The sequence below is a fragment of the Girardinichthys multiradiatus genome, chromosome 3 (assembly GCF_021462225.1).
Source record: "Girardinichthys multiradiatus isolate DD_20200921_A chromosome 3, DD_fGirMul_XY1, whole genome shotgun sequence".
NCBI classification, from domain to species: domain Eukaryota; kingdom Metazoa; phylum Chordata; class Actinopteri; order Cyprinodontiformes; family Goodeidae; genus Girardinichthys; species Girardinichthys multiradiatus.
The window spans coordinates 8,689,986-8,702,112 of NC_061796.1; the positions used below are offsets into that span (position 1 = coordinate 8,689,986).

At 38.6% G+C, this 12,127-nt stretch overlaps 1 protein-coding gene across 2 annotated transcripts in view; it reads right to left on the reverse strand.

Annotated features, from left to right (window-relative positions):
- sntb1 (syntrophin, basic 1) overlaps positions 1–12,127 on the reverse strand; it is a 51,889-nt gene that overhangs the window by 27,836 nt on the left and 11,926 nt on the right. For both annotated transcript variants that reach the window (XM_047361044.1, XM_047361045.1), the window contains exon 2: positions 4,095–4,335. In XM_047361044.1, the coding sequence (XP_047217000.1) occupies positions 4,095–4,335 (241 nt within the window). The remainder of the gene's footprint in view (positions 1–4,094; positions 4,336–12,127) is intronic.

Below are 12,127 nucleotides of genomic sequence, written 5' to 3' on the forward strand. Positions count from 1 at the left end.
TTGCATGTTTTGTGGTGGATCCTATCATATTTGTATGGGTCCTGGGTTCTTATTATAGGTCCTATTATATGTATCATATGCCCCTCGTGGCTTGCCAGCTTTTTAAACAATGTTACCTTAATAAGAGAGATGGGTGCCGCTCCTTTTAGCTGGCGCAATGCTTTCAGCCTTTTTTAGCAATCTGACTGGCAGTGCACACAGCAACAGGACATTCTGAGCTGTGTTACTCTATTCTCCAAACAGCTGGAGAAAAAGTAACTTTTTCGTCTCATGTGAAAAACTTTCATCCAAAGGAATATGTGATGGAAACTGTTACACCTTGATACTGATGACCAAGCCATGTCTAGTCCATCCTGAGGTGCAGCAGGAATTTGTCAGGGTTGTGAAAATGAACTCAAGTAGGCAGGACTCATGCTGTCTGTACATATACATTTCTAATTCTAAGGCGAAAAATCTTTCTTTGTAAGTTAGTCTAAAATCAATCATTTGGTTTATGTGTTAAACCCACCATTAAAGAAAAACTTTCAGCAAGCCTTGTTTTGATGAGAAGAATTTGAAAACAAGTTTTTCAAGTGAAGTTTCAGGAATAAAGAAAGATGGAAGCAAACGTGTTATGTTTTTTTCTTCTGTGTGTGTAAAAAATCTTTTATCTACACTTGGCTTGACATGAATCTTAAAAATGTATTTTCACAGAAATATTTGAATATGCTTTGAGACAAAAATTGTTTGCTTTCATGAAAATTTAATATGTTCAGGAGAGCAATTTAGTTTACACTCTTCCCCAGACGCCTTTCAAACAAGTTCATTACAGCATGAGATTGCTCTGTTAAGGATGCACATCACAGCTAGAAAAAAAGGAGGAAGAAGAGACATGGAAGAGTTTCTCTGCTGTGTAAGAAACAGAATCTGATGCAAAGAGCTTGGTGTGGAAATCATTACAATTTTTTTGCAACACAACAAGGATGAGTAACAAGGCCCACTGACAGTATTTGAGTTTCGGTCACTATAGGACATCTGAAACATGTGCAACTTATTTGCCGAGGATGTGATAAAAGATTACACACATCCAAAATGTCTGGAACAAATGTTGCATTCATCTGCATTTCCTTTTATGGGAAATCCTGTAATGTAAACTTCGTAAACTTAATTTAGAGTTCATTTTGTTGATTTTTGTGCAGCTTTTTGTTTTACAAACGGAATATTGAAGAATAAAGATGCACATTTGGTAACTTTAAGGGCACTGTTTACTGTTGCATTTTGGCTTCATTATGCAAAGCCTTCGAGATAAAAAAAACAACCAACTCTGCGGAGACGGGCATACAGATAAATGGACAGAATCACAGGGAGATCACTGAGTGATCTGGTGAGAACAAAAATAAATCAAACAACTGAAAAGGCTGAATGGCAGGAAGACAGGCTCGAATTTCGGTGCAGGGAGATGATGAAAGAGAGGAAAAGATGAGGACAGCAGGAAGTCGTCGGGGGCAGAAAAACAAACAAGTTCAAAAGACTGAAACGCAGACACGAGAGAGCAACAAGGAGAAAGTATTGCACGTGGAGAAAAAAGGAGACCATATTAAAGAGGGCAGAAGTACACAGCACAGAAAGTGAAAAGAGTAAAGTAAATCACTCCTGTGTATCTTTGCTGTTTGAATGAACCACCCTCAAATGACCAACCTATCAGCTTAATGACACCTAAGAGCTACTTCAAATGTCTGTCCATAAGGACAATTGCCTGAAAAACTCACTTTAGTATTTCTTTTTTTCAAGATAGAGATAAAGCTCTCCTTAAGTTCCATAAAATGCCCAAAACCAGTGTGAGTTTGCATGATTACAAATCCTATAAATGGCACTCTACTTCTCCAACACATTGCATTACAACCACAAAATTCTATGTATTTTATTGGAATTTTACTTGATACAGCAGCACAAATAAGACATAATTATAAGCGAAGGGAAAGTGACAGGGTTTTCAAACCGATTTACAAGAAAACTCTGAAATAAGCAGTTTTCATATATATTGACAAATCCTTTACTCTGATACTATTAAAGAAAATTCTGTGCAACCAGGCCTTAGAGGTTTGCTAGAGTAAACAACAGAAAGATCAGGGATAAAGTTAAGGAGATGTCTAGGGCAGGATAAGTTATAAAACAACATCACAAGCTTTGAACATTGGACTGAGAAATGAGAAGAGTTCGGCACATGAGCCTTACCAACAGGACACAAGGAAGGAGGTGTTATGACTAGATGAAACCAAATTGAACATTTTGATCTAAATACAAAACCTTTCATGTTGGAAAACTGACATGGCACATAACTGCAAACAGAATATCCTGACAATGAGACATATCTGTAAACACCATGTCATAATTGGCTGTCTGAGACCAATTTAGCACACTAACATCCAAAGATGACATTCAGTAAATATTAAGGAGTCTATAAAAAAGTTCCAGGGAATTTGTGCATTGACTGCTGCAACAACTAACAACTGACAAGATTATTGTCCTCGTTTCCCCTCCTCCTCTCACCTGTTTTAGAGTGTGACTCTGAAATAAGAACACCCAAAAATTGGTGTCCATTCATTGTTGCACTAAAATCTCCATCAGATCAGTCTGACGTGATTCTGCTGCACCAACTAATCGGCAGTCTGGCATGCTATCATATTTAGCTCACACATTGTCCCTTGTCAACTGCTGGGCTTTAGAGACTAAAAAAGACTTAAGACTGTGGTGGAGTTTCAACTTCAACAGACAGAGCTTATAAAGGGATGGTTTAGATGAGGGCTGCAGGATTTCAAAAATTTTTTTAATTGCAACACTATTTAGGAAAAGTGCGACAAATATATTAATTACGAATAACTCTCATTTTCTGAACACTTTTTTTTTACCATTACACAATGTCCTGACTTCTCTCTATGAGCTGTAGCATTTCAGCCAATAAGGACATAAACCTGGTATGGGCATTAGGGACACTAGACGTCTACATTGTCAAATATAGCCCCTTTTCCATTCCAGGGACTTTAAGCCATTATCTAGGATTTTAAAAACCCTCTTCATGTTTCAACCTATTTTTGTCCAAGTTATTTCAATTTAGGTAGGACTTTCAGATTACCCCAGGTTATATGTTGACCAACAGTGATTTTTGACATTAAGACATTCAGCCGGATTTTGAGTCGGCGACATGGAATGATAGCATGTAGTCAAAACAATATCTTATTACTGCCACCCGCAGGATTGGAGGTGTAGTGCAGTTATCTTCACAACTTCCACATGTGTCATTAGTCTGATTTAAATACATTTTCTGCTGCCTTGTAGAGCAGCCGATACAGATAGCACACAAATTACCCAGGATTCCTTTTACCCGGGTAAAAAAATCGCAGGTATTTAAATCCTGGGACTTTTGGTGGAAAAGGGGCAAATGGTATAGATATGCATGAACACATGACACTGGAAACATTACATCTTACCAAATATTGCATCCAAGCAGTCTTTTGGGATTGAAACATTGCACACATGGTTTAAAATTTTAATGCAAAATATTTTTTCTTCCACTTTACAACTATACACTATTTTGTGTGGATCTACCTCATGAAATCTAAAGTTTATTGTTGTAACAAGACAACAAAATGCAAAAGAATCCCTCAAATGGTGTGACTATTTTTGCAAGGCACTGGACAGCGTCAGTTAAGGATGTTGTTAATGAAAGACCTAATGTAACAATTTTGAATTTGATGAAGAAATACAAGTGAATCCAGGAGGAACCTGTTAAGGGACAGTTTATTTAAAAGTGCGGGGAAAAAACTTTCAGGGTTTTTAAATGTTGACCATCTCAATTGCTGGCAATGTTGTTTTATTTTCTTCAACTCCTGTTCAAATGTCCGTAAGGGGAAAGACAGACTATAATTACCACAAACGTGTTGGATGAATAATTCCCAGTTTTTAAAGTTGGCTTCATCATAGCAGCCTGAAATCCAGTGAGACAATAAAGATGGGATACATTTCCAGACTTAAAAGACAGGGGGAGTGTGATTGGTACAACTGCATCAAGCTTTGACATAAATTGGTTAATTTCATTCCAGTGAGCTTCTACTTACCTGTTCTCAGGATCTGCTCTGGTCATGGCTCGTGTTACACAAGCCATCTTCAGTGGTATGCACCTCCTATCACCATTCAGAGACAAGGAGGGCTGGTAGGGAGAGCTTGGCGAGGAGGAGAAGAAGGAAGTGACTGGAGGACTGCTGGGGCGTGGAGACTCAGGAGGAGGCGTCTCCCAGCTAATCTCTGACACAGGGGAGCCTTTTTTGACATACGGTGTAGCCTCACGCATGTACTTAACTGGGAAGAAAAGAAAAGAAGCAAATTCTTGAGTGTAAAAAGAAAACACAATTAGGAGTGCTTAAAAACTTAATATAAAACAGATATTGGTAAGATAAACTTTTATTTGTCATAACTATTCACTATCTTGATAACCAAGGAATACAACAGGCAGGTCAGTTGAAATTTAGGATTAGGTTATAAACAATACATTAAGCTTTGAACATCTTAGGGTTCATCAGTTTCTAGATGTGAAAGTTGTTACTAATTATAGACCTAGGTGGTGGAATACAAATAAATACGTTTTTGGACTTTCTTTGTAAAATCAGTCAAAAACCATGTCTCTTTTTTTTTAACATTTCATAATTATAAACTGCTTTGTGCTGGTCTACCACATAAAATTGAAACAAAATACAGGGATGTGGGTTGTTATGTGACAAATGTCTCCTCCAATCGCAGCGTTTTGCTGCATGTTTGATGCAACTTTACTTTCAGCTGTCCAAAGATGCAGCAAAAATATCTTAACAAAGTAGACAACTTGTGACATTATGATTAAAAAGCATGCAAATAAAAGGGCTCCTGTTTGTTGCAGAGACAGGAGGAGACTCTGTGAGATGATTACCGTTTGCCTCGTCTATTACAATGAACTGGCACAGGCTGCCAGTCTGAAACGAAAGCAGAGATCGCAAACATGCCAAAAAGCCCAAACACCCTGCTGTCTTTTTTATCTCCCAATTAATTTGTTATATTTATATATTTATTTTACCTTCATCTCGCCATGAAATTCCCACTGAGATCAAAATCTCTTTTAGAAAACGGACCTGGTTGAGTGCAGCATTACAGACATGGTATAAATCCATAATGTTGCATAATGTTGATTTATGCAACTATGTCTAAGCAGCAACAATGATGGATAATTAAGGATTGAAACAAAAAAGAGATGAAAAAACCCCTTTTGAAACCTCTGCTACTGATCTGACACGAGCAGCTGATGCTGCAAACCTGGGACGCTCTCCAAGAGAACAGAGAGCTCTACATGTAAAATTCAAACTGTGCATCACTGCAAGCTTGATAGTGACTTTAAACGCTTCATATCCTTATCTGGAGAGGGAAACAAACAAGAGAAAATAAATGGTGAGACTCAAGAAAAAGTGGGTGTTCTGCCTATTCTCTGTGTACTGAACGTTCCGGATGCCTGGTATGGATGTTGGATGTTTAATTGGATACCCAGAGCCGGGAATAATTGGAAAATAGCTCTTACCATTTGTAACACAGCTTGTGAACTATTCTGGGTAAAGAAAAAATCACCATAGATTCCTGTGAGATGGCTTAACGGGCCTTACTGCCAACCTGTAGAGGAGGGATGACTGACTCATAGCATAGAGGAGGAGACGGGGAAGATGTAAGGAAGTCCTCAGCGGACCCTCTACGACGACATGATCCAGTTACAAACCAGATTCATCCACGCAGACAGATTAGATTAGAGGGCTTTAAAAAAGGGCTGATACATTTGTTGCAATGTATTGGAACAACCGAGGTCAGTGGATGGGAAAGATAAAAATCTGTTGCAATCAGCTGAGGACAGCCTTGTCTGGCTTTGCCTGTAAAGAGCCCCAGCTACAGTACTGAGTGGGATTTGAATTCAGAAAGGAAGAATAAAAACATACAGCTAACACAGTGAGCACCTTAATCTATGGTGATGAAACATGATGAAGAAAAATAAGTCCATAAGCAGGCACAGCTACAGGGGTTGGACAATGAAACTGAAACACTTGTCATTGTAGTGTGGGAGGTTTCATGGCTAAATTGGACCAGCCTTGTAGCCAGTCTTCATTGATTGCACATTGCACCAGTAAGAGCAAAGTGTGAAGGTTCAATTAGCAGGGTAAGAGCACAGTTTTGCTCAAAATATTGAAATGCACACAACATTATGGGTGACATACCAAAGTTCAAAAGACGACAAATTGTTGGTGCACGTCTTGCTGGTGCATCTGTGACCAAGACAGCAAGTCTTTGTGATGTATCAAGAGCCACGGTATCCAGGGTAATGTCAGCATACCACCAAGAAGGACGAACCACATCCAACAGGATTAACTGTGGATGCAAGAGGAAGCTGTCTGAAAGGGATGTTCGGGTGCTAACCCAGATTGTATCCAAAAAACATAAAACCACGGCTGCCCAAATCATGGCAGAATTAAATGTGCACCTCAACTCTCCTGTTTCCACCAGAACTGTCCGTCAGGAGCTCCACAAGGTCAATATACACGACCAGGCTGCTATAGCCAAACCTTTGGTCACTCATGCCAATGCCAAACGTCGGTTTCAATGGTGCAAGGAGCACAAATCTTGGGCTGAGGACAATTTGCAGTTTTATCAGAATATCCATATGAAAAAAACATAGTCCTTGAAGAAAGTAAAAATGTTGTCCAAATAGTATTTCTGAACTAAATTTCACCTTGTTTGCAGTTTGTGCACAACTTTCTGTAAGTATGCATGCAATGCCAGTCAGTTTATATACAACCATAAGCATCTCAGATTAATTTAAAGCTTTTATAGAAAGAATCAGAATCAACTTTATCGGTCACGTTTGTGTGCGCAAACAAGAAATTCGCTTTGCATCATTCACAATTTCTACCAACATCAATCCAAACAACAACCAAAAGTTAAAAAAAAAACCCACTTAAATAAATAATAATAAAACGGATAAATAAATTAGGACAAGGAGAAGCATTTACAAGTGTTGTGGGGGGTGTTCTCCAGAAGTCCACTATCATCTCCACTGTCGGGTGGAGATAATAATGGGTTTAGCTGAAGGCGGTTCTGAGCGCACCACTAGACCAGCCGATCCACCGCATGTCTGTATGCAGACTGGCCACGGTCCTGGATCAGACCAATAACGGTGTTGAAAGCCGAGATGAAGTCTACAAACAGGATCCTGGCTTATTTGCCAAGGTGGTCGAGGTGACCAGTATGAAGTGTGGATCTGAGTTGATTGCATCATCTGGTTACCCGTTTGCCTGGTAAGCAAACTGGGGTCCAGCACGGGTCCTGGGATGTCCTTCAGAAGCTTCAGCACCAGACGTTCAAAAGATTTAATGACCATAGACATCAGAGTAACAGGCCTGTTATGGTGCGTTTCTGGGGGACCAGGAGCATTTCAACCAGGAAGGAACCTCACACAGCTCCAGAGACTTATTAAAGATATATTTGATATATTTATATTTGAACCACAAAATCTTTTTCCATAAAGGGATACATAAGCAACGTTAATAAACACAACTGCTTAATTTAGAGGTTTTATTTTATTAAGATTTTTCCCTAATCCACACAGGTTAAAATGACGTAGAAAAGCTAACATTTCTGCATACACGTCCTACATATATTCAGGTAAATATTGGAGAGAAAGTACCGTTCTTTTGGACCTGTCCTGATGCAACACTCAGATGTGACCAACTTTCAACCAGCTTAAAACCAACCAAGCCGAAGGGGGTAGTTGCGGACAGTGACACTTGTACTGCAGTTAATGACAGGCTTGAACCTTGGTGGTTCTTCAACATTTTAACCAACTTCCTGTAATCTGAGGTCTGTTTGGTCAGATGAGTGAAACTTGGATGCAACTGCGTGTTCCAACAGGACAATTGATCCCAAACAAACAACCAAACTGGTTTTGGAATGGCCAAAATAAGGTTTATAGAAAAGCAGCAACTTCTACACTGTTAAAAATGCATGCTCCAGGCACGGTGCTGGTGGTGTAGGGGTTGAGCGTGTGACCCATATACGACAGCTTCAATCCTCAACGCAGCCGTCCTTGATTTAAGTCCCGGCCTAAGCGACATTTAGTGTATGTCTTCCCCCTCTCTCTCTCTCTGCTCCCATTTCCTGTCTGCCTACTTTGAAAAAACAATTCAGTAAAAATAAAGGCCACTATTGCTGCAAAAATAATCTTTTAAAATAATCAAAAAAGCATGATCATGGATCATGCTTTTTTGATCTAAGACACGTCTGTACCACAAAACCAACAAATTGAAATAAAATCTACTATTGCTGATAAGAGAAGTGGCCAAACATCCAGACGAATTATGCAAGGATGCCAACAATTACGAGTTCACCAAATTCCTGCTTTTTAAATGATTTGAAGGTTGATGTTGCATCATCATTGCAGCCTGGTACAAGGCACAGTTCAAGTAGTTTATCAAAAGCCAATAATTGTTATGACATTCACGCTGACAACGGGTTTATGTAAACTTCTGACTGGCCTGACACTTAAAACCTGAAGCAAACTCAATCTCAGACTTTTTTTGCCTAAATCAAAAAATATATTTTATATAACAATAAACAGCAATAACAATACATCAAAGCCAGTTTCCAGAACTGTAGGAAAAGGGGGAAAATAACACAGCTGTAGCTGTCCATTTGTGCAAGATCTTAGAACAACAACGGATCGAATGTGCCACATAGAAAATATCACGACCTCTCTGCTTAGGCAGGTCATCAACGTGTTGTGTTCCTCCATGATCCAATGTCCTTTAAGGGCTGCAGCTACAATTATTTTAGTAATCGAGTATTCTATCGATTTTTCTGACACTTAATCGAGTAATTGATGAAAAAAATTGGCACACTGCAGATTTTGTATTTAACTATTGAAGCTTATTTTAGGAGAAATATAAATACATAAAAGAGCAAATGGATGTAAACAAATAATTAAATTCCTTTATTAAAGACAAAAATCAACATTGTATTGCCTAAAATGCAATAACAAAACATGTCATTATTGCACATTTGAACATTTGTAGCAAGAATACATCTGCAGCAAAAATGAGAAGTTTGAACATCAACATGTCAAAGGCTCAGCCCTTTCTGGTTGACCAATACAGTGCCAGCTGCCTCTGTAGTGAAATTGGTCACAAACTAAAAAGTGCATAGTGTCACTTGCATATTAAATTGTGGATTTTTAAAGAGATTTTTTTTTTACATCAGAAAAGCATGTTATCCAGATAAAATACAACCCTTGCAGTGTTTTTGAGAAGAGTTACACTCAGTTTTGACTTATTTACTCACAATTATTTCAATAATCACCTATAATTGTTAGACAGAAAACAGGTTCAACTCAGTTGAGAAGGTTCAAACTTCTTTTATATTTAATACAGCTAGATATACCTGTATTTATTATGTCTATATTTGGTATAATATATAATGGTATTGCGAATTAAACCCCCAGATTGATTGGAACCCTGAAAAATATTGTGCTCCACATGGTAAAATAAGAGTTTCTTTATTTGCACTGCAGCTAGACCACAGTGGATAGACGAGCAGCAACAAAACACCTCCTCTAAAATGAAAGCGAGCAGCTAACTTGTACAACGCATGAATACACCTCATGGAAACCACTGTGGTTCATCTGCCTGTGTTTCATCTTTGTGGTGTATGCACATCAGAAAAAAATCACGAAAACATCATGATGTGAGAAGAAAACAAGCTCAATTACCTCTTTCTTTTCAGTCACACGCACGTAGACAAGCAATCCCCATTGTCATTTCTCCTGTTATTGCTGTTCATTTGTTTTCACAAAAACATCCTCAATTGAAACTGTATGAGATTCCTAAAAATAACTATGAATATGTTTTGAGTCATGTTGGTTATTTTACTGATCATAAGGAAAAGAAGACTTCTGAATCAAACAAATGATACTATTTCATCCCATTTACAGGGCTCATCCTCAGGAATCAGTTGAACCCCATTTATTTGGTTCAATTTCATTTATTTGGTTCAATTTCATCAGCCACACCAGGCCCGATGAGTACCTGACCCATAGAATCAAGAAATCTCTTGAATAGAACCCATCTCACAATATGAAGTAGGCTAAGAAATCCCAAAAAGCAACACGTGATGTTCTGACCTTAAGGAATTCCAGAGCAGGGATTCAGGATTAAAGGAAACATGTAACAAGGGTGAACCTTCCAAGAGGTGGATGACCTACAATAGTGTCTCCACAAGGGCATCAATGACTGATCCAGGAGAACCCAGATCAGCATCTAAAGTACTGCACGCCTCACAAGTTAAGGTCCGTGCTTATAATTCAACAATAAGAAAGAGAGACTGAACAATACTGGCATCCATGTGAGAGTTCCAAAACCACTGCTGACCAACAAGGAACACCTCATGTTTGCCCAAATGAATCTTGATGATCCACAAGACTTTTGGAAAAATAATCTCGGGACTGACGAGACAAAAGTGAAAATTGTTGTATAAAGCGTGTCCTATTAAATCTAAAGTAAATCTAGCACAGCATTTCAGAAAAAAACTAAACAAAATACCAACAGTCAAAGATGGTGGTGGTTTACTTGTCTGGGGCAGCTTTGCTCCTTCAGAGCCTGGACAACTACATACATCATGCTCTCTATCAAAAAATCCAGAAGAAAAATATCCAGCTGTCAGCTCTGACTTTAAACTCACTTGGATAATGCAGCAGAACAAAGATCTGTAACACACCAACAAGTTCACGTCTGAGTGGCTCAAAACAGATAAACATTAAGAATATTTTAAATGGGCCTGGACTTAAACCTGGGCTTTAACCAAAACCCAGGCTCAAAACTCTCCAATGTGGCTGTAATAAAACATAAAGGGGGCAAACTTTCCTCCACAATGACTGCTAGTTATCACAAAAACTTGAAAGCTGGTATTGCTGCTATGGGTGGCACAACCAGTTATCAGGTTTAGGGGTGCCATTACTTTTTCAATGAAAAATGAATACTGCATTTACCAAGGCTCTCTTTGTCTGATAATAAAATAATTTTCATAATCTGAAACATTTAAGTGGGACTAAAAAGCAACAACAGAAGAAACCTGTCAACAAACTAAGATGATTTATTTATTTATTTATTTATTTTTTTGCAAAATGACAAGATATTCTATCGGGAGCAACTTTAATCGTGACCAGTGTAACTATCCACAGATAAGAAAGCGGTAAGTGCGAGCGGGGATAAATGGGAAGTAGTTCATGTAGTCGTGACCCTGGAAGTGTCTACAAGTGGGTCTCCCTTGGGTCATGTTTCTATTTCACTCCAACACAGCCAACTCTGCACAATAACCTCAACAGCAGAAGATGAAATTGGAGAGATTATCATGCTACTTGAGCCTTCGTTTGAAACGAGCCGGCTTTGCATGTTACATAACTCCAACCAAAAGAATCTGAATAAAGGCCTGCCCTCCCCCATCTGTTTGACTTTATTTTCCTTTTTTTTCCTGGCCCAGGCATGTGGATGCATGCATAACAAAATCTTTGTCATGACTCCATTTCTTCAATGCATTTTTAAATAAGAACAGGCTGTAAATGCAGAGGCTCTTGCTCTCTTTTTTTATTTTATGCATAACAGTCAAATTAGTTTATTTTAATCTTTATTCACTCCTTCGTTTGCATATTTTGCAACTGATAAAATACATTTATTTCCTGCTTTTGGAGCTGCAGGATCTCAGTCCATATTAAACAATGACAAACCAAGGCGCAGCCCCATACTTTGGCGAGTTTGTTCATTTTGTGCCAACCCTCTTGACAAACATACACTGCACTCTAAAATAACAGGTATAACTACAATATCTGTCACTTATTTAATGGTGTTTAGGAGTACTTAATGAAGTCTAAAGTCAGAGTACTTTCTACCACATGCTTTGAATGTGATTTTGTCTTGGTGAGATAATACGCCACAGGTTGATGGAGGCCTCCTCTCATTAAAGCTTGTGGGAGAGGAGCAGAGGGTGGAAAGAGAACTCATCAGAGCAAAGGGAGTACAGAAGAAGAAATAGACTCTGACTGCCT